Source organism: Galeopterus variegatus, unplaced genomic scaffold (genome assembly GCF_000696425.1).
Source record: "Galeopterus variegatus unplaced genomic scaffold, G_variegatus-3.0.2 Scaffold1617, whole genome shotgun sequence".
Taxonomy (NCBI): domain Eukaryota; kingdom Metazoa; phylum Chordata; class Mammalia; order Dermoptera; family Cynocephalidae; genus Galeopterus; species Galeopterus variegatus.
In genome coordinates this window covers 646,279-673,566 of record NW_007727728.1, presented here as the reverse complement: position 1 = coordinate 673,566, position 27,288 = coordinate 646,279, and the positions used below count along the sequence as shown (strand labels likewise).

The following is a 27,288-nucleotide window of genomic DNA, read 5'->3' as shown; positions in this document are numbered from 1 at the left end:
AGCAGCATGGTTTTCTTGCACCCTCTTTCCCTCTGCTTCCTCCTGGCTGGCTTGCCCCTTCCAGGAAGCCCTCCCTGACTACCCCTCCAGCTTCTCTGGGCTCTCGGGGACTGGAAGCCCTTGTCTTCTTCCTCCATCCCCCAAGACCAGGATGGTGCTATCCTCAGGAGCCTGGGTCTCCTGCCAGCCTTGACTCTGGGCTCCCCCTTCCCCCCTGAGGCCCTCCCCGCTATTCAGAAGGCTCTCAGTTCGAAGTTTCTGGTCAGCCCCTCCACTCCAGCCGCGTGTGAACACCCGCGTGCTCTGGGTTACAGGCTCCTGGCCACTGCTGGGCCCTGCTACCCTCTGGGGACTCTGGGACAGGCTGGCCAGGGGTGTGGGAGCACTCCAGGCCCCCAGCCCACTGCTCTTCTTTCTGGTGCTCCCTGCAACCCAAGCCCTGCTTCACAAAGGCCAGCCAGTGTCTCAGATGTAGGGGGCAAGGGTGGGGAAGACCCAATGATGGAAGATGACCGTACACTCATCCGAGGGGAAAAGCATTCAGAAGAACTGCAGCCAGTCCCTCTGGGGCCCCTCAGAGACATGCTTGTTCAATACAAGGGAAGTGAGTGGTCCGTGGTTTATTTCAGAGGGAAAAACTCAAGCTGGATGTCCCCCTCCCCCATCCCTGCAAGTTGACCCCCTCCCCCACAGCCCCATGGCCCTGGGGCTGGGGGAGAGTGAGAGGAGGACGACCCCCACCATGCTGCTCCTGGTTTGGTCTCCTGTCCTGGCCCTGGGTCCCGAGACATGCAACATGAAGGGCAGTCAGAGAGAGGAGGCAGAGTCTCTGCGGGGGCAGCGGACGAGGGTGGAGGCAGCGTGTAAGGCACTCTCCACTGCCAGGGGAGCACCAAATTATAAAATGAATGAAATCCTGTAGGTAAGTGGTATTTCCCTCAAGGTGGCTGGGCCAGTAGCTATTTTCATAGGTAGATTATATCATGGTGAGTGAATTACTTATAATTGCTTATCCTGGCAAGTGGGAAAGAGGCATATCTTGGCCTAGATCATCCTGCCAGCCAGGAGAGCTTGCCCTCCAGGGCCTGCGGAAACAAAGTGGATGTGGTGGATACCCACACGGGGGCAGGGTGATGCCAACACACCTAGAGGTTTCCCTCTGTGATGGCCAAGGCTGCAGGCTCTGCCAGGCTGGTCACTGGTAGGTAGGACCAGAGAGGGCACGTATAGAGCCAGTCTTCTCCTAACAGGACCGGGCTGCTGGAGAGAAGGTGGTGCTGTGTGGATATGAGATGAACAGCTGGCTTGTCCAGGCACCTACTGACTGCATGGGGGATAGGGACCTTGGAGAGAAGTGGCCAACAGGCCTGGGGACAGCAGGGCATGGGCAGGAGTGGCAGGCTTACACCAGGTGGGCACATACTGCTAGCACCAGTGATCCAGCCCAAGAGGAGGAGGGTGGTGGATTAGGGCAGAGAGCCCCACCAATCTCTCACCCTGCAATGGGCTGGCCCCTGAACACAGGAACAATGGTGACCATCAGAAGTCACAAGGCAGGAAAGGGGCCTGGATGGAGTGTGGCTAATGGGGGACTCAGGACTGCCCTGAGGCAGCAGAGGGCTGGAGTGGGCAGGCCCAGGCCAGGCTCCCTCCCGCACAGATGAGCACAGTAGCTGGGCAGGCAAGAGCAGCAGGGTCAGTAGGGAGGGGAGGGGTGGTAGCGCCTCGTTCCCTCCTGCCCGGAGCTCACGGGGCCTCATTGGACCCGATCCCGCTGCCTTTGTTGACGTAGAATGGCCGGTAGTGAGACTGTGGGGGGAAACAAGAGTGGTTAGGGAGGCCAGATGAAGCCCACTAGCCAGCCCCACCCTACCCTAACTCCCTCCAGGAAGCGGCAGTGGTCCAAACCCCAACAGTTCTAGGGGCCTTGCAGCCTGACCTGCAAGATCTATCTACCCTGTGATCAGGGTTGGTCTCTAATGTGATCAAGATCTCCAGATTCAAATCCTAATTACAGTTTATTCCCATTAATCAGTTGGTGAACTTGAACTTCAGCCTCCTCTTCCTTGACCCTCATCAAAGTGCTCTCTCCATGGTCCAGGATGGCCCTCCCAGCCCCACCATTTACATAGCACTTTCTACTCCACAGAATTGTATAGCACCGTGCCAAGTGCTTTACATAGATAAACTCATTTAATTTTTACAACCATCTGATTAAATGGGTTACTATTATCATATCCATTTTATATGAGCAAAACAAGGCACAGAGAGGCTAGGCACCTTGCCCAAGGTCACTCAGCTAGTAAAGAGAGGATCCGGGACTCGAGCCCCAGCAGTCTGGCTTCAGAGTCCTCCCATCCCATGTCTTGGCATCACTTCTGGTGTCTCAAGGGCTTCGAGTGTTTGCTTGTGTTCTCTCTGTGTAATTCTCCCTGACAGAGGGGTGCAGAGAGAGCAAACAACTGCTTTGACCCAACACAGACCCAGGCTCCCCCAGTCCCTTTGCCTCCCTCATCCTGCCCTGGCACTGGTATTCAGGGAGCATGTCTCAGGACAGAGCCCGGCAACAACTCTCCAGCTTCCTCTGTGTATCTCATTGTGCAGTAATTCCATGAAATCAGCACCCTCCTCTCCTCCCAATCACTCCACCAGGTCCCTGAGAAGACAGCCCTTCCAGGCTGCTACTTGCCCATGTTAACACTGTTGGTCCCTAGAGGGTCTCAGGAAGTGGATTGGTCCCTGAGTTGGAGATGGAAGCTGCCCCCAGGGCCCACTGATCCCAGTACAGGAGACACCATCTCACCCTCACACAAACACACCATGGGTGTTCATAGCCCCTGCCCCTGGCCCCCGTTGGCCTAGGAACTGGCACCTCCTAGTCAGCTCCTCCCCTGTATCTGGTTCCCAGCAGGACTCAGGCCTGGGGAATGCCAGAGCTGAGGGTCCTCAGCTCAGACCTTGCTTAGACCACCCGTTAAACAGAGGAAGAAACTAAGATCCATGGAGGGGAAAGTCACACAGCTACTCAGGGGCAGAGAAGGGCCTGGAACCAGGTCTCCTGACCCCCCGGGGCCAGCCCAGACCCCAAAGTAGTCCAAAAGGCAAAGTGACCAGACTTGGAAACAGCTACAGCCTTTCTGTCATGAAGGCTGGGTCAGTGGTACAGATGGCAAGTCAACAAATGGCACCATCTTGTTAAGAGCCCAGAGTGGTGGATGGACAGAACGTGGCCCCATGGCATCTGGGCAGGGTGCTCACCCCCACCCCCACTCCACCTTCATCTCCTCCCTGGCTCAGGGTCACAGCACGTGAGAGGTGAAAGTGCGATAAAATAATCCAGGCCATTGAATTCATATTACTGATGGGGAAACTGAGGCATGAAGGAAGAATGGCTCATACAGGTTACACAGCAAGTTGGTGAGAGGGCTGGGGCCAGACCCCAGGCATCCTGGCTCCCAAGCCAGACCCTTCTGCACACCAGCACCTGCCTACATTCAAGGTGGTAAAGAGACTTCTCTGTGGGGACCTGGGCTCTGTGAGGGTGGAAAAGTATGTGGTAGGGAGGAGAAACACTGAGTCTAGAATCAGAAAACTTCTTCCCATATCTGCTTTTTGCAGTCCTGCTGTTGCAATGCCCCTGGGCCCAGCTGCAAATTACACACACGATCACCTAACTCCCATTGCCAGCAAATTAAAGATTCTCTTCAATTAAACCAGCCCCAGCCATTCTTTGTAGTCCAGAGCAAATCGCCTCCCCTGCTCTGACCTCCAAATGCAAAGACAGCAGGAGCCAGGGGCCCTGTCCCCTGTCCACAGTGAAACCCTGATGCCACCCACATGCCAAGGCAGCTGGCCGACCCCTCCAGCAGGGCCTAGCATGGGCCTTCAGGAGAGAAGCATTCCGGAGATGGAGGCTGAGGTCTCAGGCAGGGGTCAGGCATGTCAGGTCTAACGGGCATTGAGGATCACCTCATATCAGCACCCACATTATAGAAACCAAGGAACAGTCCCAAAGAGAGTGTCTGACTCATCCAGGATCCCCTAGGCAGCAGGTGGCCTAGACCCCAAGGCCATGCCTCCCTGTGGTGCTGCTCTCCTATGCCCCTGGCTTAGGGTTATTAGATACTGAACCCTAAATACATCTGTGTCTAACTTTCCAGCCCCCACACTATCACCCCAATAGCTTCTATGTTGTCAGAGCTGGAGAACTGGCCCCCTGGGAGATGGGACCCATCTCAGGATGCCCGTCCCCTGGACTGAGTTTACGGTTCCAGAACTGGCAGAGACGGAGCTGTCATTCCACAAGCATAGGCACCCAACAACCATTTCCCAAATAAAAAACCAGGGCTACCCACGTTACAGATTAGAGAACTGGGGCCCAGACAGTGTGTGCTTAGCTGTGTGCCCCGCCTGTGAGCCCTGGGTCTCTCCTCCCCTTTGCTGCCTGCAGGTATTCCAGCCACTGCTGCCTCCTCCCTCCACTCCTTGGCCCAGAGAACTCATCAGCCTCCCACAGGCCCTGGAAACGTGAAGACCGGTTGCCCCTGGGGAGCCCCCTCCAGTGCCCAGTCTCTGGACATGCCTGTACCCAGGCGGCCTCTCCTGGCCCCATTTCACTCACCAGCAAAGTCTGCTTGCCAGATTTCCAAGACTGGGGCTGGGCCTTGGGGGTCTGGCTCCGGATGAGGGAGGGATAGCCTGGGAAGACGAGAACTCTAGTCAGAGGGAGCGTGGGCTGGTGGTCAGGGGTCCCCAGGGCCAGAGCAGCACAGCTGCCTTCTCCACAGTGCTCGCCAAGCGTCCTCCAGCCCATTACCAAATGCAGCCACCTGAAGAGGCATGCAGCAGCTGGGGTGCCGCAGCTGCAAATCCTGAGGGCCTGGCCAGAGGCAGGAAGCAGCAAGGCAGACAGCAGGAGGAGGAGCCGGCCAGGTGGGCTGGGCCAGGCAGCAGGGGAGTGTCGCCCCCAGATCCACACCAGCATCACACTGCTCTGCAGGGACTTCCACCCACCCTCCCACCCCAGAGGCTAACACCATGGACCCCTCCCCCTCCCGGAGCCCAGGAGAAACACTTCACAAGCACAACCTGCCAGGATTTCCCGTAGGAGAAGCTCATTGACTGCCCTGCACTGGGTGGACGATGCTTCCCGTTTACTGAGCCCGCTTGTGCCAAGCACCGTGCTAGGGACCTTGCATATGTCTCCTCACTCAGCACCCTCCTTTCTGCAAGGTCAGCAGTTTGCCCAAGCTGCACAATCAGGGTTGTGAGCAGCAGTCAGGATTCAAATCCAGGTTTCGCCAGACTGCAAAACCCATATTCACGTTCCTTCTGCCTGGCTCTGCTGCTTCTCCCCTGTTTCACTAGCCAGAGACTAGGGCCCAGAGAGAGTAGTAATTTGCCAGGGTGGCTGCCACCCAGGGTTAGGACCGCAAGCCCGAGAGACCCAGAGCAGGTGGTGCTCTCTGGGCTTGATCACAAAGGTGCTGATCCAGAGCCAAGCTGCCCTGCCCAATTCTCTGGCCCCTCTCCTCAGCCCAGAGGAATCTGTAAGGAGCTCTGGTCCACAGAATAGTGAAAAGCACTCTCAGTGTCAGCCAACAGCCTGCAGAAAGACAGTAATGCCTGAGAAGAAACAGGCTATGACCTGGACACTGAGGAGCTCAAGAAATAAATTGGGTCCTTGGCCAGACCCCTGTCCAACGAGGCTGCAACCTGCCTTGGGGAAGCTCCTGTCCTGCCCTGCTCTAAGCAAGTGTGAGCAGGCCAGGCCCAGAGACCCCCTGCAGCACCACCAGGCTGCCAGCCAGGCTGGCCCTTCCAGGTGCTTCTGAGCAAGGATGCAGGGGGAGAACCCGGGTCTCTCCCTGCATCTGGGGATGGGGCAGCCTTGGAAAGACAGGGTTCCATTGGTCCGGAGTAGAGATTGAGAGAGGGGGATTCAGACCTCACCTCTCAGTTCCCAGAAAGAAAATCCCATGCCAGCCATGACAGAGGTGAAGACAGGGGTGGGATGGGGATGGGGTGGCCCAGGAGACCAGCCTTGTGCAGCAGGCAGAAGTCCAGACAGAGGGAGCTGGGGATGGCGGGTGGGGGCATGCATCCCTCTTCCAGGGAGCTCTGGGGAGGAGGGACCAGGACACCCTAGAAGTGGCAGAGAGCCCCCACAGGATGTCCCACCTGCCCCGCTATGGGAGAGAAAAGGGGAGGGATGAGAAACAGGCAGGTACCAGGATTATTTTTAAACAGCCCACTGTGGTCCAGTGGTTTGGAAAACTCTGCAGTGGCCTGTCCCAAGGTGGTGAACTGATAGGGGGCTTTCCCAGTGCCTGCTGGGAGAGAGAGAGGCATTAGCGGCACGCTGTGCTGATCCTGGGAAGGGCCAGAGGGACTCACACCTCTCTCAGCCCTGAGCATGCTCCCTGCCTCCAGGGTTGCTGGAGGGGGTGCGGGTGGGCTCAGTCCACGCAGGCTGGGGTTCTCCATGCACAGGCCACTTCAAGCTAGCCTGGTGAGCTGATCGCTGATCTATGTGAAGGTAAAAATGGGTGTTCCCAGGCTCCTCCTCCGAGGGTATGTTTGAGAAGAGGATCTCCTAACGCAAAGCCTTACACAGGAGAGTCTACATAGGCTGATGGGGAGACACTGGGGAGCGCAAAAGCTCTGAATCTTGCCTAAGAATGGCCATCTTCCCTGCCTGGTGGTCTTTGGTCCAGGCTGAGCAGAGCAGGGAGGCACCTGCTGGAAACCAGGCAGACCCAGGCAGGTTCCAGAGTTCCTCAGGCCTAGTTCAGAGATGGGACATCCCCTGGGTCTGCAGGGGGGGGACCCTCTGTTCAGGTCCACTTCTTCACCTTGCTGGGAGCTTCAAGAATCTTTACCTGGGTATAGGCTGGGATCCCAGCCTGGAAGGGACAGCCAGGTGATAAAGCCACCTCAGAGCTACTATCTGGGGTCTGTCCGCCCCACACAAACCCTTTCCCTCTCCCTCCCCCAGTCCCACCCAATCTGCGGGTCCTTTCTCCCAGGCCACATGTTTTGCATGCCAGAAGAGAAATGAGTTACTCCCACCACACCCCACCAGAGCTGTCCCTGGGATCTTCTAGGTGATACGTGAGGGTCTGGGGTCTAGAGCTAGGGGCTGGTTCAAGCCTGACCCCTCAGGATGGCCCCAACCCCAGGGGACAGGAGGCATTGACCACTCAGCCTTGTTAAAGAGCTCTGGAGAGCACGGCAGGCAGGCGGGGGGACAGGGTGTAGGAAAAAGAGAATCAGACTTGGCAGGCCTTAGAGGTCATCTGGTCTTGCCCTTCCCAAAGGGTCTCCCGAGGGACTCTGGCTCTGTGGGATATTAACTGCTGCCAGGGGTCCTAGAGTCACCCAATGCTGGAGTCACTGGGTGAACAAAGTTAAATAAACTCTTGGCAGTAGGAAGACTCGGAAGGTACACCTGACGGAAATACCCCGGGGATCTCGGAGGTGGGGGGTGCAGAAGGCATGGGGCGTCCCACCTTCCTGACCGTGGACACCTGTTGCTGCAGCGCATCTTCAGGGACTGGAGTCTGGTGAAAAGATCCCTGAGAAACATGGCTGTGGCCTAGCCCCTCAAGGCAGCAGCTCCACCAGCTGTCAGGCCAAGGCTCTCTCCTCTACAAGGTAGAAGGAGCAGAGACCACAGCAGGGCCTGGGGAGGACACGCAGGGAGGGTCGGGGTAGGAGAGCTCACCTTTCAGGGAGAAGGAGGAGCTGCCTTGCACTGGGGGCAGGTCGTCGGAGTTCTGAATGGAAGAGGAGTATTCCCAGACCCGGGAGGTGTAGTTACCTGCCAGGGTGAGGAAGGGCGTCAGACCTCGGCAGCCACGCGTGGAGGAGAGCAGGCAGGACCAGGATGTGGCCAATTCCGTGGCACTCTCTCCAGCCCCTTGCCATGTCTCTAGCCAAGATGTGCCCCCTGGCATGCCTACCCCCAGTGCTTCCCACCACCAAAGTTATCTTTCTAGAATACAAAGAGTGTAGTCATGCCCCTGTCCTACCTAAGAGCCGCTGTCCTCAGCAGAATAAGGGATAAAGTACATAACAGTCCACAGCTCTTTCATGGGCTGCCGACTCCCCACCATCTCCACTCCCATCCTGGCTTCTCTTCTTTCCATCAGTCAACACTCCAACCAGACTGAGCTCTCAGCTCCTTAGATGCACCAGTTTCTCTCCTGCCCCAGCCTTTGTGCCAGACAGTGTCCTCGGCCTAGGACACTCCAGCTGCTCCCGCCCTTAGCAAATTCATGTAGTGGGTCTTCACATGGAGTGGGTCAGCTTGCATGTCCCCTCCCCCAAATCCATGTGTGCCTCAGCCCCATGTCCCACATCTCCCTGCATGCCCTGTCCCCCTGGGTTGCAGCTGCATGTCTAATTGTCTGTCTCCCCCACTGAGCTCCACAGGGGCCAGAATATGCCCATCTGTCCCAGAATCACACCCGGTGCCTGGCACAGGGCCTGGTTCTGGAAGGTGCTCATTGCCTAGCTGATGGATGAATGCATGACCAAACGAACAAATAAATACACACACATTCTAAAACTTGGGGACACAGACAGCCAGCAGAACTCCTGAAATCCTGTTTGCCAATAAGTATCCATGTGTGTCCCCATTGTCTAGAAGAAAACGAGGCAGTGGGGCGGGGGGGAGAAGAGCAGGGGTGCTAAGATGGCATTGGGCTGGGGGGCTCAGAGCCCCTCTGTGGATGATGGATGCTTCTCCAGCACCCCCTCCTCACCAGCACCCCCTCCCCACCAGGCCTGAGCATCAGAGGTCTCTTTAGTAAAGCTCGCTCCCTGGCAGTGCCCACCAGACTCGGCGGTCCTCTCCCACAGCTGCCTGTGGGAGGGGTGGGGGCTGACGCTTGGGATCCGGGGTCAGAGATGACCACTTTTCCCAGAGCAAACCCCTCCCACAGGGATCTCAGGAGCTTCTGCAGCAAGCCCCCAGTGGGCACACCCGCCCAAGGCTCCGCGAGACTGCAGGCCTTGCCCTTTCGTTCACCCGTTTGTTCACTCTGTCTCTCTTCCAACAGCCGTTCCTGAACCCTCCTATTTCTGAGCCCTGGGGTCATAGCAGCAAACAGGACAGACACAGCTTCAGTCCTTGTGCAGCTCACAGACTGTGGCGTATATGAAGGGGGCCGAGGCTGGTCACAGCTGTGAATGTAATCCTGCACAGAGGCCTGAGCCTTGTGCTGTCCACCGGGCATCTCTGGCCCTCTCGTCTCTGTGGGCCTTGTCCTCACTGAAGCATCCTCCTACTCTGCCTCACCCCATCACACCTTTGGGGCATGAAGGACTTGGACTCAGGGATTTCCAATGAGGCTGAGGTTCCCGGCTGCTTTTCCTCCAGCCTAGCTGACGATGTCACACACACACAGACATACACTTTAAGCTCACTAGGACTCCTCTCCACCTGCCTCTGGACCCCCACCCATCCCAGCTCCCCACATGCATCTCACACTGGGGAGTCCAGCCCCCTGCTCTGTGGCCCTGCCCCACCCCCACCCCACCTGCCTGCACAGCCCCCACATGGGCCCCTGCCCACCCCGAGCATAGCCACCCTCCTACCTTTGGTGCCATAGAGATTGTTGAAATTCTTGAGGTTGGTCTCCTTGGAGAGGCGGCTGGGAGATGACGGCTGGTACGATGTCCGGGCCCCACCTGTGCAGCAGACAAGGAAGGGCTGCGTCATTGCAGAAAGGTGGGTCTGACCTGAGGGGTCTCATGCAGGATTCCTTGCCCCCAAGCAATCCCCCAAGTGCCTGTCACAGGAACCAGAATCCACAACTAGAAGGAGTCCTTTGGGTCTAGCATAAGGCGATCACTTGACTTATCATGACAGCGGGGGATAGGGAGTAATTGGGGAAGAGACACAAAATGTAATCATTTGGAATGATGAAAGTGCTAATAACATGAACTTGATCATCACATACTGTACACAAACACTGATAGTCAACTCTGTACCCCATAAATATGCATAAGTAAAAATAAAAAATAAATGTATCATCTAAATTGGGGCATTTTTGAGAGGGCGGGGACTCTATTAATTGTGCCAAGAGCATCAGGTGTAAACTTGGATGGTTCTGGATAGACTAAGACAGAAGGTGACCCTACTGAGGGGGCCTTGGAGGTCACAAGAAGGCTGGTCACCTGAGCCATCCCTGTGTTAATGAGTCCCCAAAGGCTGGGAAATGGGGTGCTTGGGCGCAAGGAGAGGCCATGGCACTGTGGGGCATCATTGGGCCCTTGGCCAGATGAGGGCTGGGTGACTGGAGGTGGCAGATGAGCCGAGCCGCGCTGAGAGCCTCTGCTGTTACTTCACCTTGGCGGCTCAGAAACTTCCGCAAGGGCTGTCCCTTCTCCCTGCAACGGGCCCTCACAACAGCCTCATGAGGAGGGCAGAGCAGGATCAATGCCCCAGCTTTAGAGATGACAAAAATGAGCCCCCCAGGGGTCAGCGTCCTCTGTTGGCTCTGCCCTTCCCTGCCTAACCCCCAGACTGCATCGGCACCCCCAGTTCTGTCCCACCGGTCCCTGCACCTGCTGGCCCTTCTCTAAACCTTTGTGTGGTTCTTCTTGCCCCAGTGCCCTCTGCCTGTCACAGTCATGCCCACTTTCCTGAGCACACAGTCCCTCTTTCAGGCAACCTTGAAACTAGCCTCTCCTGGGAAGGAGTCACGGCCACTGCTCAATCCCAGTGACCCCAAAACTCCCAGACTCAGGGACTAGTGGCCCTTCAGTGGCCTCATTCCCTGGTCTCCTAATGACTCTCCTTGACCCTCCTTCGCCGCCCCCCCTCGCCTCCACCCTGAGCCTGGGAGCTCCCAGAGGGCAGTTTCCCTGTCCCTCCTGTCCCCAGCACAAGGCTCTACCCACAGTGCTTGGGGCAGGGATACTGGATGGACCTGTTTGTTCCACCTACAAATGTCACAGACTGACTCATAGTGACAGAGCTGGGAGGTCTCCTAGCATTTGAGTCCAGATAGGGATACTGAGGCCAGAGGTGGCAAGGCCACCACAGCCCCAGGACTCTCGGGTGACACCTTGGCAGGCTGTGCTCTTCCCTTCACCCCCTGGTCTGTGCCCCTCCTCGCAGCCTGCAGTGGGACTCACACTGACCCTCAATCCTCTGCAGAGCAGGAGAGATAAGACAGGGGACTCGATGCCACACCAGGACTGGTCCTTGGACAAGGGGGAGAGACAGGAGGGACCAGGCCTGGGTGAGGCTGGCGGCAGGGCTTCTGAGGAGAGGGCTGCTGGAGGCAGCTGGTCAGTACAGCTCATCCTCTCACAGAACTCAGCTCAAAGGGGCAGCGCCCAGCCAGGGAAGGCCACAGGACTGGCCCACTGGGGCCTGGCCCACACCAGGAATGTCAAAGAGGGGGAACCTGGCATGCAACTGCCGCCCCAGACCTCCCCAGGAAGTGCAGGTGTTGTTTTCAAAATGGGTGGGGCGGCAGAGGTTCTTCTCCGTTGAGCTCATCTTTCCAAATCCCCCAAGCCACTCCCGTGTGTGTGTGTGTGTGTGTGTGTGTGTGTGTGTGTGTGTGTGTGTGTGTGTGTGTGTGTGTGTGTGAGAGAGAGAGAGAGAGAGAGAGAGAGAGAGAGAAAGAGAGAGAGAGAGAATTGTGCCTAGGGCCTGGAGGCTTCCTCACCCCAACCCGTCATGCCTTCCCCATGTCCCCTTCCTCCCCTCCCCTGTGCCCCTCTCCTCCCCCACCCCAACATGCACATGCATATGCCCCTTATGTAAAGGACATCGTTGTGGCTTGTTGCTGGTGCCTAAGAATGTGAGAAGCTACCACAGGGCAAGGACAGGCAGACACTGGTCTCTCCCCACCAGGCTGTCACCCCACAGGCCAGGCTGGGGCTCTCCAGGACCTGGGGAGGGAGGGACAAGGGGGCTGGGCTGTGTGGTAAGGAAATTCAGTAGAGGAGCGGCTCGCTCCCTGCCCCTGAGGATCAGCAGGGTCTGGGAGGCGGCCTCCCTCCACAGGGCTTGAGACCTACAGAAACCTAAGTGAAGCAACACAGCTCCGGCCGGGCAGAGGAAAGCCCTGGAGACGCTTTGGAAGGAACCAGAAGCAAGGCTGCGGGCTGAGGCAAGGGGCAGGGAGGGAAGCCTCTGAGGAGCTGGGTGCTGGATGATTTGTCACCTAAACCAGGACACTTGTCACTTCTGAAAGCGAAAGGAGGCACTGTTTATAACCACACCAGGACAACAGGTAGAAGCTAGGACTTTCCCAGGCAAACTGCGGGCACAGTCACTCCACCCAGGAGGAACCTGGCTGAGAGTCACCCCACAGGTGCTGGCGCCCTTCAGCAGCAGGAGGGACACCAGGTCTGGGGTGAGGGGGCCCAGCGTACCCTTGGGCGTGAGGTACATGGAGTATCTCTTCATGGTGTCCGGGGCACTCCACTCGCTGGTGTAGCTATTTGTATAGCTGTTCATGTAGCGATGGTCACCACCTGGGAAGGAGAGAGGTTAGGTCAGCAGAGGGGACAGAGGAGAGGAGGAGCTGGCCCTCTGAGGACCCCATACCACACCCCTCTGTCCCAGGGAGAGACAAGGTACCACATCCTCAGAGCATGTGACACTCTGCCCAGCCTCCACTCTGCTCCTGAGCTCATGGGGGCAGGGGAGCTCTACAGTGAGTAAGAGCATGTGCACAGCACTTTGCAGTTTACAAGGTGCTGTTGATATCCACTTCTTATTTGATCTGTAAATCGACTGTTGAACAGGTATGAACATCCTGTGACAGATAAGGAAATTGAGCCTCAGGAGGTGAAGGAAGCAACTTGCCCAATGTCACATGTCAATAGAGCAGAGTCGGGGTTTGAGCCACAGTCCCCACTTTGTGGCTCAGTCGCAGCCACTGCTGGCAGCCTGAGGTGGTGGAATGAGGTGGCCTCCATGGCCCAGGGATCCAGGCGGTTAAGCCGAGTGAGCTGCTGCAAGGAGACACCTACCTACAGACCCCTAAACCCAAACGAATCTGCCACTTGATGCTTGACTTCCCCCAGCTGCCCTCCGTGCCCCTCTCCTTTCTCTTACCACTTCCCTGCCCTCTACTTTCTCTGTCCTTCCTGCTCCCTCCCTCCTGGGCAAGAGGAGGAAGGATTGGCTCAGACACCCATCCTTCATCTTCGTCCCTGCCCAGCAGGGTCCTGGCACACAGTAGACACTCAAAGAATTAACAAGTGCCCTCCTAGGTGTTGGCCCAGCCCTGTGCCCCACTGAGCCCATGATGCATGTGGACTGGTGCCTCTGGCCCTTTGAGGGTGGGAATGAGCCCCGGTCTGGTGGACAGGCCAGCACCAGGGAGGGGTGGATGGTCACTGCAAGGTCTGACTCACCGGCCACCCACCCCCACCTCCTACAGAAGACACACCCCCAACAACTACACAGCAGCGACAAAAAAACAACAACACAGAGGCAAAGGAGCCTTCCCCAGCGGCCGCAGGCTAGCACAGGCAGGGACTGAATCAGCAGTGCCCAGCCCTGCTCCTGTCTGCCCCCTCACCGCAAACCTTGTATGGGACACAGGGCCACACCTGCACAGAGGCCATGACCAGCACCATCGTGACCTAGAAATGGGACAGTGAGCAGCCATCAGGCTGGATGGTTCCTGCGAGGCTCACAGGCAAACCCACCCCAGTCAAGGCCACCGTCCCAGGCCTGGCCAGACCTCACACATGGGGCTTGCTCCCAGGATGTGGACCCCAGGAACAGTGATCATTACACTCCCCAACCCCACTGCTGCTGCCACCAGAAGCAGCCTCTCGGGTGAGCAGACATGAGAGACTGAACGCAGAGTGTTGAGCACGACTGTACCACTTCCTCGCTGTGTGCTCTTTAAAAAGATGCTTCTCTGAGCCTCAGCCTTCTCATCTGTAAAATGCAATGCACCCCGCGGGGATAATAAGGTAATGCCCAGCACACAGGAGCACTCGATGACTGTCAGCGTCGCCATAGCCATCGGTATCATCACTATTGTCATTAGAAGCAGGGTTACAGGATCTGAGTGCCCTGTGAAGCCAAATGATTGTCTTGCTGTAATGGCTTCTCTGTCCTCAGGTGTGACTGAATATCCCCCTCATTTCACAGGGACACTGTGTGACATCATCACCAAGATACAAAGATGGCCCCCCGAACCCTGACCCTTCTGCACACTCTTACTCCCGTTTTCCTCCCCAAAGAATCATGTGCTCCACCTAGAGACCAGAGAGGGGTCATATCCCTTGAGGTGTTCATGGCTAAAAGTCATTAATAAGGCTGCATTCTTAAGGCCCCATGCTGCCCCCAGGCCACAGGGTGGTGCCTTGGGGAAAGTGTCCAGGCCTTCAGGCCCTAAAAGGATTGGGTAGAAAGGACTTAAAGAGGTGGTTCTCAGATTCTGAGGCTTTCTGTGAGATGATTCAGTTGACCTCTGTGGGGACACTGTGACTCAGAAGAGAAGCTGACTTCAGGGGAGCTGGTGAGTCACAGAGACACGCTGCGTCCCACCAACCCCAGCCCAGCCCACCAGGCCAAGAGCAGCCTCTGGGCTCGACGCTGCTCCACACAGCCATGGTGACAGACAAGCTCTCCCTCCAAGGAGTCTGGCCCATACAAGCAACACATTCACACAGAGCTAACAATCAGGTTAGGTGGGAGTGAAACCAATCCCTGAGTTTCACGGGCACCCACAAAGAGGAGGTATTTGTACAGCCAGTGCCCAGATGCTCTCTGCTCTGGAGGCCCGTTGTAATAGCTGCATAACTTTGGCAGCAAGTTCAGTGGGGGGCTAGAATCCCTGAATCCTTTCCAAACACCATGGATGGGAACAATGAGGGGCCAGCAAGCTGAATGCCACCTATACCAGGCAGCAGGAATTGGCCTGGGAGAGAACTGCCCATGCTCTTGGGGCCCACCCACAAGAGGGGACCTACCGTTCTCCATGTGGTTCCTCTCGATGAAGTTGCGGCTCAGGTCCGCCTTGCACATCTTCTCGACATGGCGCATGCACACATTGAGCAGGTCATCCTTGCAGTTGCCGAGAGACTGTGCCAGGCCCTCCCCCTCCAGCAGGACATGGTAGGTGGGCAGAGGTGGGGGGAGCGAGTAATTGCTCATCAATGCACCAAACTCCTACCAAGAAAGGAAAGAAGCCGTGAACTGCCTGGGTCTTTATGAGCCATGGGGAGCCTTCTCTACAAGGCGCTCTCACAGCCCGGCTGGAACACTTGGCGCTGGGAGCCAGAGGAGCTGGGTTCTAGATCCAGCTCTGCTGTTCACCACTTTCTCTCCCTGGACATTAGTTTCTTCTGTAAAATGAAAAGTTTCAATTAAAATCCATTGGGCGCTAACATCCCCGATGGCACCAGCATTCAAGTATGGAACTCCATGGTCCCCACCTCTAAACTGGGTGCATCCTGTCTACCTCATAGGGGCTTATGAGAGGGATGCAGGCTGCACGGACTCTGGCAGTGAAAGCGCTAAAGATATGCAAGGTTTCTCTGCAGAGTTCCAGCTGGTTGCAGTGGCGTTTCCCCCTCCCACGATGCTCTCAGTTCTGCCTCCACACCTTCGTGCTTTGCACTTTCTTTCCCCCCTCTCCAGACAATGCCTTCTCCTCCCCAAATCCTAACTGGCCTTCCAGACCCAGTTCAAACTCCGCAAAGCTGTCTTAGATTATTCCAGGCTGCTTGACCTTCTCTGAGCTTCCACAGGCACTTATCTCCACAGCCATATGCTTTATCATTTAATTACACACTTTTCTACATTGTTTTCTAATTGTACATGCCTTATCTTCCCAGCTGGATTGCAGCTGCTTGAAGGCAAAAAGCATGTCTTACGCTTCTCTATTCACCACAGCACCTAATAGCATATGGGACACGCGGTAGTACCCAAACTCTAGCAGACAGAAGGGTGGATAGATGACTAGACAAACAGACTAGATCAAGCAAAACAAATATGCAGCACTCAAATGCCACTCTCCCTATACTCAAAGCAGGCATCACTAATCAATCCCAGAATGCTTTCCTGCTGAGCCTAGAGCGCTGCTACTACATATCAGTTGAAGTTGGTACAAGATGATGGTCACGTGCCGTCTTGAGAGTAAGTAGGAAAATGGATAGGATGGAAAAATTAAATGGACAGATGGAATGAGCTTGATGGATGGATGGATAGTGGATGGATGAATGAAGGGATGGATGGATGATGGGTGAGAGTCTGGGGAAGGAATAGAATGTGATGAGAGACTGAGGGACTGAATGGCGAGGGGAGTCTCTTGTTACCTGCAGAAACAGCACCGAGTCACTGATGCTGTGCAGCTGCTCCCGGGTCTGCTTGTCTTCATGCAGTACCTTGGCCCTCTCGTCTAGAGCATCTACGATCACCTTCACTTGGTCCACAGCATCCTGCTCCCGCTGCTCCAGCGCAGCCCTCACTTCCTCCTTTTGCTTCTCCAGGTCCCGCACCAGGTCCCGGAAGTTCTGCTCCAGGATGGCCTTCTCATTGGTGGTGAAGCTCTGAGCCCAGAGTCAGGGGAGGGAGGCAGGAGGGTTTCAGTAAGGAAAAGAACCTCCCTAGTGGGGTGCATCTTTAGGTCCCCAACACAGGATCAGGGCCTTCCCATCACCCCACCCTTGGCAAGCCTGTCTGGACAAGAATCTCATTCAAAGGCATCACTGAGGGATGCCACCTACTGAGAGAAATGGCCAGGATTTTTTACAGCCCACCCTTCCTTATCCACCTGTGGCCCTTTGCCCTTGGTGGGTTGATACAAGCCATCATTCCACCCTTTAGTGACTCCCCGTTGGCCCAGAAGTTCTCCCATGAGTTAGAGTGTGCTCACCGAATCCCCAACCAGAACAAAACACCATTCAGAAAGTGAATTGGCTGGCCATTTAATCCACCAGGGTCAAGAATCAATGATTTCAGATTGTGACTTGCAATCACCCAAACCATGGCAGACACATATCTAGCCACTGTGGCACAAGTAAAGAGGAAACAGTATGTATTTGGTGGCTGAGTAGTCTGGTGGGCACAGCCAAAATTGGAGGATGTCAGAAGACACATTAGAGGACAGGCCTGGGGTCTTTATTTGCTGGGATGATATAAAATGAACTTTAGGTGACAGGCAAGATCTCACTTGGATGCCTGGCGCAGACTGAGAAGAGGGGTGGGTAGGAATGCCAAAGAGGGTGGGAGAAGCCAGAAGAAATAAGTGAGGGATGTCAATGTGGGCTTCAGACCTCAAGCAGAACTGAGCCCTATGCCTGCCTCCTCCCAGGCAGAGCAGGTGGGGTGAGGGGGCAGCAAGGTGAGCCTGGGTCTGCTCACCTTGATGCGGTCCTTCTCCTTCTGCCACTTCTCAGCTTCATCCTCAATCTCAATGATCTTGAGCTGCAGCTGCTCCTTTTGCAGTGACAGCTCCGTCTGCAGGGAAAAGGCCAGGGTTGAAGAAGTCAGGGGGAGGAGGTGGAAGAGACCAGAGCACCAGGGAGTGGGTCTAGCCAGGGAGCAAACTCTCGGGCAGGACTCATCCCTCATGCATCCAGTCCTTCACTCAGCGGGATCTTGGATGTGCCAGGCACCGTGCCAGGCACCAAGAATACAGCAGTGAGTCAAGCACCATCTTGCTGTATTCTCAGACAGGACTCATCCCTCATGCATCCAGTCCTTCACTCAGCGGGATCTTGGATGTGCCAGGCACCATGCCAGGCACCAAGAATACAGCAGTGAGTCAAACACCATCTTGCTGTATTCTCAGGCTGCTAGGGCTGGACATTCTAGCCATGTCTTTATAAGGGCTAAACCTCTGCCTGGTTCCTCCACCCAACATGAGCAGGAGGGAAGCTCATTTATGGGGTTCTTGCTCTTTTCAATGGGCCTGGGGCCATTGGAGAGAGAGAGGGAGGGGACCCAGCCCAGCTCAGCCCAGCCCTGCCCAACCCAGGGAGTGTCTCGTGTCAGTAAAAGTGTGCAGTGTTTCTATGGCATGACGTGGGGCCTCTGCTGCAAGCAGGAGCCGGGCTTGCCGTCGGCGTAGACTCCGTCTGGGCAGGCAGAGCTATAAACCTGTTTATGGGAAAGTGAACACAGTCTGCAGTTTTGGCAAGACAGGGACTTTTACCCAAGGTCTCTGGGGAAGGAGAAGGCTAAAAAGAGTGAGGCTGTGAAGAGTGGATGAGAGAACAGAAGGAGAGGGTCTAGGGACCACTGCTCAGGGGAGGACACAGACTGCTGGGTTCTGGGGTGGCTTGGAAAGAAGCTCTATGAGGGTGCACTGGGACATTGGCTCTCATATCCATACCATCTGGGGAAATGCCCTTCTCTGAAAAGCATCCACCACAGTGACAAAAGGGAAGGCATGAAGCAAAGACCAATCCCATTCGCCAAGCCAAGAGGCACCTCCCTTGTTCTGCGGGGCTCTCCTCTAGGGCTCTCAAAGCCCTTTCCAGCTTGGAAGGTAGATGGGTGATCTCCACCAAAGAAGCAGGATGACCAAGACCTCCAAGAAGGCCTTGGCTTGCTCAAGACTCCTCACTACCACTGGGCTCCTTGAGGGATCCACAAACATAGTCAGGTGAGGAAGCCACAAGGAATGTGAGCTCCACCAGCAAAGAGTCGTGAGAAGTGGGCAAGAATCTTTACTGCATGGCACACCTCCTGAGCACCCCACCAGGCCAAATGGGTGCCAGTGGGGTACCTGCTGAAGACCCCCAGGAAAGTGGGTCCAATGTAGATGTAGCTTCCCTGGCTTTTTTGGCAAAGGTCCCCAGAAGTGGGGAAGACATGAGGCAGGAGCTGCAGAGCTCCCCCAATAGACAGACAGCCCCTGATTTCATGGCCAGCCCCTTTCCCCCTCCACACTCCTGTGCTCTCCAGGCAATAAGCCCCTAAGTTCCTCTCAGTAAGCATCTGCCCCACCAGCAATGGGCTGGAAGTCCCATAGCATGGAAAATGCTGTCACCAACAATGAACATGTGCTGCTAAGAGGAGAGGAACACAAGGAGATGCGGATGGGGATTTGGCCTGGTCTCTGGAAGAAGGCTGAGGAGCAGCAGCAGTCAGTAGACACGCGGGGAGAAGGTTGAGAGCAAAGAGAGAAAGACCCCACTGCAGGCAGTGGAAATGCAACCCTCATGCTGTTTGAGGATGCAGAGCCTAAGAGTCCAGAAAATAGAGGTTGGCTGGGCCTGGCAGGTGAATCTGAGCCATGAGGAGGAAACAGAGAGGGTGGACAACAGGTCTGTCCCAGGCAATGTTCCCACCGCTGGAGAACTCCTGAGCAAGGCCTGAGGTCAAGGGGAGGCCTCCCACCTATTGCAGCTGAGGCTTCCTAACCCCACTCAAGGGTGGAGGAATTGGCACTTAGGATCCCCCTCCCCCCCAACTCATCTCTTCCAGAACAAGGTCTGCTGGAAAGGAAAGCAGAGAACAAAGTACATTTCCTCCTACCCGGCCCAACCCTGGTAAAAATCCTATCGCAGATGGGGGAAAGGCAGTCCATCCATGAAATGAGCAATGGGGGTCCAGGAGGGAGCTCACCCAGAGCACAGGAAAGAGAAACTGACCGTCTGAGTCTGTTTACTACCACCTACAGGCTGGTGGCCTTTCCAAGTTGCTTAGTTTCTCTGTGCCTCAGTGGCTCCATCTGTTCCATAGAGGTAGTAAGAGGACCCGTCTCCCAGGATGGTTGTGGGGTGGACTGGGATCAGGGAATACAGCTCCCTGAAAGTACCTGGCACAGAGTAAGCACTGACTGAACAATGTCCACATCATCACTGTTGCAAGGACACCTTCCACAGACCAGGCGCCTTGCTGCGTGCTTTCACTCACACTGCCTCGGCATGGCAGGCAGGTCAGCCAGGCACAGGTGAGCGAGGGGAGAGGACAGGTGTAGTCAGGTGAGGTGCTGGTGGTGTTCAGTGGTGAGCCTGGTATGTGTCATTGGCTTGGGGTCCAGGTGCAGTGTGTATGCTGTCCAGATACAGAGTGAAGACTGAGGCGTGCATGACAGGCCAGGGAAATCAAGACATGAAGTTGAAGATGCAAAACAGAGGCTTAGCTCATGAGTAACTGGAGAAGGTAGATACTGGGGGAAACAGCATAAAGGGATGGGGATAGGCTGAGCTCCTGCAAGTGGAAGAAGGTTTGACCAGACAAAGTGAAGGCCACAGAGTCGAGTGCGTGGAGTGAGTAGCAGCACACAGGGGAGACCTGTTGGGAGCTGTATGGTTGGGGTAGGTGTGGAAATGTTTCTTCAGGTGAGCATGGATTTGCTGGCCAAGATGGAGGAAGGAGGTAAGAGCAGAGGGGATGGAGAAGCCAGTGAGGCTTAGAACAGTGAAGCGTCCAGGCAGAGGGCAAAGAGAAGCCAGCCCCCGGGGGTGCATCCTGTGTGAGAGGGCAGTGGGCTGGCCAAGGGCGGGGTGGCCGAGTTGTGGAGAGGAGAGCGAGAGGCACAGGCCAGAGACCCGGGAGGGAGGAGGAAGGTGGGGCAGGGGAGTGCAGGGCAGAAGTGGAGACGAGCTGTCTGCAGCAGGGGGCGGAACAATCGGTGAGATGGAAAAGAGCCTGGCCCTCCTATTTCTTTGGGGCACTAGGGAAGTCAGACGCAGGCTGGGAGTGGGCCTCGCTCCCACAGCACTTGCAAGACACAGGGAGCTATTGGAAGGGACCTCAGACTGGGGACTCTTGATGCTAGAATGCTCCTTTCTCATCTCTGGGATGAATCCCACCCTGTCAGGGGAAGAAGGTTTTGGGGTGAAACCTCTAGGGATGCACCTAGCATTTGTTTAGATCTTGGCAATTTTTCTTGTACACAAAATGCTATAACATGGAAGGGGGCCAAAGATGTTGGGTTCTCCTGCAACACTAGAAGGAAGAAAAATAACTTTAATTAACTGAGCATCTACCATGTGCCAGAAATTTTCTCCTTTAATCTGCGAAAGTCCTCTGTGGAGGTAAGTGGCCTTATCCCCACTGTCCAGAAGCAGAAACCAAGGCCTAGAGAGATTACATAGCTAGCCTGTGTTCTCATGGTTAGAAAGTGGTAAGGACAAGATGCAACAGGACTCAGATCCCATTATGTGGCCTGAAGAGGTGCCTGTAGAGGTGGTGGTTCTGGGCTATCCTTTGTATCTTCCAGGACATCGTCCTTCCCCTTCACTCCTGCTAACCTGAAGCCACCCAGGCTCCCCCCGCCTTGCAGGTGGTGCAATCTGGCATTCTACCTCTTTCCTGCTGCCCCCCCTTTTCCTCTTCATCCCTGCTGAGGCCCCAGCTTTCTCTCTCCCTCTCTCCCTCCTCCCTTGGAATGTGGTTGAAGCCCCTGATGTCTGAAGGGGCCCTGGCTCCCCGCAGCCCCACCCTGCCCACGCCTGCCTCCTGACTTCCTCCTACTCCTGGCTTCATTCCTTCCATCCTGCCCAGGCCTGTCCCTAAACACTTCCTTTGTTCCCTTCTCCCGCACTCGCCCGGTTGCCTCTCATCCTCTGATGCCTGGAATGAGCCCTGCGTGGGCCACCCAGCCTTGAAATCCTTCCGGCCTTGGGTGAGCAGAGCTTTCCCTGAGAATGGAGAGTGGCACAGCAACTGGTCGTGCCTCAGCCTGGACGGGGCCTTCAGATGCAGATGCACCAAGCACTCACCTGGACAGGTGTACCTGCACTGCCTGCAGGGAAGGGGAGATCTCCTATGGTCTTTCCCTGGCCTAAATTAACCACTGGGCCGTCGGCTGTGACATTTGCCAAATGAGCCAGTTAATTGCCAAATTTGTACTCTCAGACAAATGGTAATTATCTGGATAAGAATCTGAAATGCTGGATAGATTTCCCCACTTCCACCCAGATGTCAGACAGCGCGGCATCATTAGCCTCCTTGGCTGGGGTTTACGGTTCTTTCCACTTCCTCACAGCCTCTGGCCAGGGCAGGGAGGGCTGGGCAAGGAGGGCATCGCCCTGGCATCTCCAGACCAGGGTGGGCCCTTGCGGAAGTCCCCTCATCTCCCCAGGCCTTGGTTTCCTCATGGTGAAATTGGACTAGGTTTCTGACACCCCACCTTGCTACACATTAGAATTCCTGAGGGAGACTTTTAAAAATACAAACCCTAGGCCCCAACCCCCAAATCAGATTCCCAGGGTAAGGCATGGGAATCTGTGTTTTAACCATTTACCAGGCAATTCTGGTCTGACGACCATGGATTGGGAGCCTGGACTTGGTGATCCCAAGGAGACCCTTCCAACCCTATGGGGACAAAAAGTTTCAAATGGTGGAGAGGATCCCAGCTCTGCCACTTGTGAGTGCTATAACCTATGTAAGACTGCTGGCATTTTTGAGCCTGTTATAAAATGGGTGCAGTAACCCTCACCCACAGGACTGCTGTCAGCAGCAACCATGCAAATCCCGAACCCAGAAGCTGGCTCCATAGAGACTGGGCTGTCTTTCTGCCTGTGGCCCACCTTCCCCGTTTCCTCTCTCTAAACCTCTTTTATTTTGCTGTTTCCCTCTCGGCACCTGCAGAGGTCATCCCACCTCCTTTCTCATCCACCCGGTACCAGAGCAGATGTTCTCCCCGAGATCTCCAGGGAGAGTGGCCCCAGGCCCCTCCAATTCCTCCTCCTGAATCCCAGTCACTGCTGTCTGCCCAGACCAGGGCAGCTCAGAAACTCAAGGTCCAGCAGCTGCCCATGCCTAGCAGCCTGGTGGCTCGGCCTTCATGGAAGAATTGGGCAACAAGGTGAGAAACAAAGCCCCGGGACACGGTGAGAGAAACGCACTAAGCTGAGTGACGGAGTGGAGAGAGTGGACCAGGCGCTGGGCCCCTTTGGAGCGATGCTTGTGGCTGTGTGTCCTCTACACATGCATCATCATGCTGTCACCCCAGAGCCCAGGCCAGGCCCACGACAGGGTAGGGCCGCCCAGAGCAGGCAGCCATCCACCCGGCAGGGGTCCTAACACCCTGGCCTGTGGTAGCAGGAGGAACTTGGGACAGACAGAAGGAGGGGCCATGAGATCCAGAAAAGGATGGATATGTTCATTTTAACCTCATGCACCTAACCTAGCCTGGGAAGTGTCCAGAGGTGGAGGGATGGACAGGAGGACATCTATGGGACCCCTTGTGATATTTGGGGTAGCACTGAAAACATTCTAACCTAGAATTCATCAGAGGAAGACACTCTCATGTTGCCACCAAGTGACCTTTTCTAACATGAACTCTGCTCTGAGTCTGTAGGTAGAGCTGAGGCCCAGGAGATGAGCAGCCACTGCCATGGGTGTCATCTACAGCCTCGCGAACTGACCCAGACAGGTCTGAGGTTACCTCACTCGGGCCTTCACCAACAGGCCTGCAGAACAGGTTTTGCACAGGCCTCTTGCAAAAACCTGAGTGGGCTGATGTTTGGGTCTGCAGGAGATGCCTCCAAAGGAGGCCAGGACTGGCACGCTTGTTCACCTTGGGCCTACCTCCCACTAACCCTGCTCTGTGCCAATGTCCCCTACGTCTGACATTCCACCAGAGCCAGGCCTAGACTGCTCTGTTTTGTCTCAGTCTCCTGGATGCTTGGCCTCACTCCTCCCTGCCTATCTCTATGCCACAGACACACACGCATGTGCACAGACACACACGCACGCATGCAGACTGCCCCAAGCTCCCACCATTGAAGTCACTCCAGTGGACCAGGCATTTTCTCCTAAATCACACATGTTGAATGTTATCTTCTCGGCGCCCTTTCCCAGAGGTACTCTCAAACATTGGAAGAGGACTTAGGGGGCTTCTTCCTCAAAGCAGTCTCTTGGAAAGGTCCCCTCCTTTCCCTAGGCCTGTGTTCCCATCTGCAAGGTGAAGGAGAAGACTGATGAGCTGCTACCACTCCATCAGGCCTGGAATTGGGTCCCCTGCAGTGGGATGTTCACTTACAGCTGCTTCTGTGTGACTGAGAGGGTGCCGCTCACTCTCCTTTGTGCATCTGAGCTCTGACTCCTGACCTATATCGTTAGCCCTCAAGGGCAAGGACCCGGTCTGTGAGTCCTACCATGGCCCTGAACATGAACTTGGAGTTCCAGGTGCCTTCAGACAGGGCTGCCAAGACCCTCCTGCCTGCCAGAGTCGTCTCTTCCAGGCACACTCAGGCTTTTCTTTAAGACACTCTTGCTTCACATGAAATTTGGGGCCAAACCCTGCATAGAAAACAGATCAATAAGGCTGTGCTTTGCTTGCAGTAGAGGTGGGAACCTGGAGGCCTGCCTCTGGGCACCTCCTTGTCCCCCTCCTCGCCCTGAGGCCTCGAAGACATTGCCAACAACTCTAGGGCTCTGTGGGTCATATGAAAACCAACAATCCAACCCAGACCCTAGGTTTCACATATAGGGAAATGGAGAGTGAAGAATGGGAGGGACTTATCCAGTCTTATAGCTAGTTAGAGGCTAAAGCCAGCACTGGAGCTCATCACATCTACAACCCAGTCTGAGGCTCTGCAATGTCACGGTTGCTGTGGATGAAGGTGATTGCCTCTTGTTCTGCTAACTTCCCAAGTAAGCTCCCTGAGAATGGGCTCCATGCCCCTGCCCCATCTCCATCTCCCAGTATGAAGCTTGAAGTCAGGCTGGAGTCAGAGGATAGGGGACCATCTTCCTGGGCCAAATGAGGCTTCTGGAAAGGATCTTTGAGTCTCTTCCCATCTCTAACTTCCTTCCTGCCCAGGGGTGCATGGAGAGAGTAATCAACAAGCTCTGGGTCAGGAAGGCTGGGCAAGGAGGGGTCCCGTGCTGGCCCATTCCGAGTCCCCTGCACTGGCCACCGGGAAGGTTTGCCCCAGGAAGGTTGCCCACAGCAGGGAGCTATGTTGCTTCGGGGGGTGGGGTGGGAGTGGGGGCATGGAGTGGAGGCAGGAGGGTGGGAGGGTTGCGAGGGGAGGGCCCAGCATCCGTGGGTCAAAGGCCAGCAGCCACAGCTGGGCCCTTAGCCCAGAATACCTGCCCCAGGTGTGCCACATCCACAGGCCTCCACTTGGCCCTGCTCCTCTCCATAGAAGTACAGGTATAATCACATACATGGAACTCAAGCAAACGCACTTATGTATCACAGATACAAATATATGCAAACATCCACAAACACACATGCATACAAAACACTCACACATATATATGTACACCTTATCAGCAAGCAAACTCCAAGCCTCACCAATAGTGTCCACCTACAGGCATAGGCATGTCCACATGCAACCACACACACAAAACAGGCCCGGCTGGACGGATAAAGGAGGCTGTGGGGGAAGTCAGCAGACTGGCTGGGGAATCAGGACAAGCAGCCACTGTATCACAAATGCAAACTGTGATCACACATGCATACAAAACACTCACACATATATATGTACACCTTATCAGCAAGCAAACTCCAACCCTCACCAATAGTGTCCACCTACAGGCATAGGCATGTCCACATGCAACCACACACACAAAACAGGCCTGGCTGGACGGATAAAGGAGGCTGTGGGGGAAGTCAGCAGACTGGCTGGGGAATTAGGACAAGCAGCCACTGTATCACAAATGCAAACTGTGATGCCAGCAAAAAGGACATTTCAGTGACCCCCAAAATTCCCTCTTTCTAGTGTCTTCCTTCACCCACAACCCATTCCCCAGGGGCTAGTCCTACTCAGGTGGAAAGAATTCTCTCTCCCTTAAGACAAAAACAACAAAAAGAAGAGACACCCAAGCCAGGCACAGAGCTCAGGAGTGAGTTCTGTGCCATTAGGTCTTTTTCTCTGACCTGACTTGAATTTATCCTATGAGCTTGGTCAAGCCCCCAATCTTTTCTGAGCCTCTGTTTTCTCATCTAGGAGATGCCCCTGTGTTCTGAGACCTTAGGGGGTTGGGAGTTCTGGGAAAATATAAGGAAAATGTCAGGGCCCCTCGGATGTTCGGAGTCTTGCCCAGCATCTGAGGTGGGCACGGGTGTGCGCACGGTGCTCCTTGTTATTGTCTAATGTGATTGCCGATGCGTGAAGCTTCTAGAAGACGCTCTGGGAAGCCATATTAAGTCGACTTCTCCTAGCTCTGAATAAAGCCTATTATTTCTTCACCCGCGGCTCCCAGGACCTCTTCTTATTACCCAGCTCGCAGACCTGTGTGTGGAGGGTTTGTGACCCAGTCTGGACAAGGGGCTCCAGGGTCTCTGAGCCCCACCCCTAGCTCTACAGGGAGCCACCTGTGATCCCAAGACTGAGGGTGCATAGGGAAAAGAAATGTTTTCTAAGAGAGCCAAGGACAGCAGAAATTTAAGCCCCGAACACCAGGAAGCCCCAGTGGAGAAGATCAAGGTCAGAGGGGCCCAGCAAGTCACCTCCTTCTCGGCCTTGGCCTCTTCCACCGTCACGGTGCTGTGGTTCTTGTGCTCCTGGAACATGCAGAGGTAGCAGATGCAGGTCTGGTCGGTCTGGCAGAAGAGCTCCATGGTCTTGCCGTGCAGGGGGCACTTGCGGGCCTCGAAGTCCCGGATGGGCTCGAGCAGCTGGTGGTCGCGGAAGGCGGCGCCCTCCAGGTGGGGCTTGAGGTGCAGCTCGCAGAAGGAGGCCTGGCACACCAGGCAGGACTTGACGGCCTTCTGCTTGTTGCCGATGCAGGAGTCGCACAGCACCTCCTCGGAGCCCGGCCTGGGCCGCAGGAGGAGGCCCGAGTCGGCCCGGGGGTAGCTGTTCCTGCGCACCTCGCCGGGCTCCGCCACGGGGGCCGGGGGCTTCCGCGGCTCCGAGAAGAGGGACTTGCGCAGCTCGCCCTTGTCAGCGAAGGCGACGGGCAGCTTCTTGGCGGCCCCCAGCTGGAGCCCCGCGTACGGTGACCTCTTGCCGTCCGCAGAGTCCATGCTGAAGTAGTTGGAGCTCTTGTCATCCGCAGACTCCACGAACTGGATGATGGGCCGCCGCCACTCGTTGCCCGAGAACAGGGCGCTCTTCCCTTCCCCTGGCTTCAGGCCGCTGCCCAGGCTCCTGCCCTCGGCCACCTCGCCGCCGTGCCCGTTGGTGGCCTTGGCCTCCTTGCCGTCGGCCTTGGTGCCGTTCTCCAGGCTGCCGTTGGGGCCCGTCGGGCTACGGGCGTCCCTGGCTTCTGGGCTCGACCCGTTGCTCCTGGAGGCATCTGCAGCTTCCATCCCGGTCCCTTGGCTGGTCTGGTTCAGGCTCGCTGGAGCTGCAGGCTGTGTGACCTTTCCTGAGGGCGTCTCAGCAGGGAGTGGGACAGGCAGCCACAGGGCCCAGAGACACACCTGT

At 55.9% G+C, this 27,288-nt stretch overlaps 1 protein-coding gene across 1 annotated transcript; it reads right to left on the bottom strand.

Moving 5' to 3' along the window:
* Positions 1–1,021: 1,021 nt before the first annotated feature.
* On the bottom strand, positions 1,022–27,288 carry TRIM29 (tripartite motif containing 29). The gene is made up of 9 exons (XM_008578007.1): positions 26,367–27,288; positions 17,363–17,458; positions 16,315–16,548; positions 14,968–15,166; positions 12,403–12,504; positions 9,604–9,696; positions 7,727–7,822; positions 4,622–4,698; positions 1,022–1,809 (listed from the first exon to the last, which is right to left on the bottom strand). The coding sequence occupies exons 1-9, from the start codon at positions 27,168–27,170 to the stop codon at positions 1,747–1,749; spliced, it is 1,764 nt and encodes a 587-aa protein (XP_008576229.1). The 5' UTR covers positions 27,171–27,288; the 3' UTR covers positions 1,022–1,746.

What these genes read in the sequence shown, in the direction of transcription:
- TRIM29 (XM_008578007.1), bottom strand. Translation starts at nt 27,170, where the DNA reads ATGGAAGCTGCAGATGCCTCCAGGAGCAACGGGTCGAGCCCAGAAGCC. An exon ending in CTCCTCCTTCTCCCTGAAAG is followed by an intron (nt 4,699 to 7,726) that starts GTGAGCTCTCCT and finishes TCGTCTTCCCAG; the next exon opens with GCTATCCCTCCCTCATCCGG. An exon ending in CTGGCAAGCAGACTTTGCTG is followed by an intron (nt 1,810 to 4,621) that starts GTGAGTGAAATG and finishes TTCCCCCCACAG; the next exon opens with TCTCACTACCGGCCATTCTA.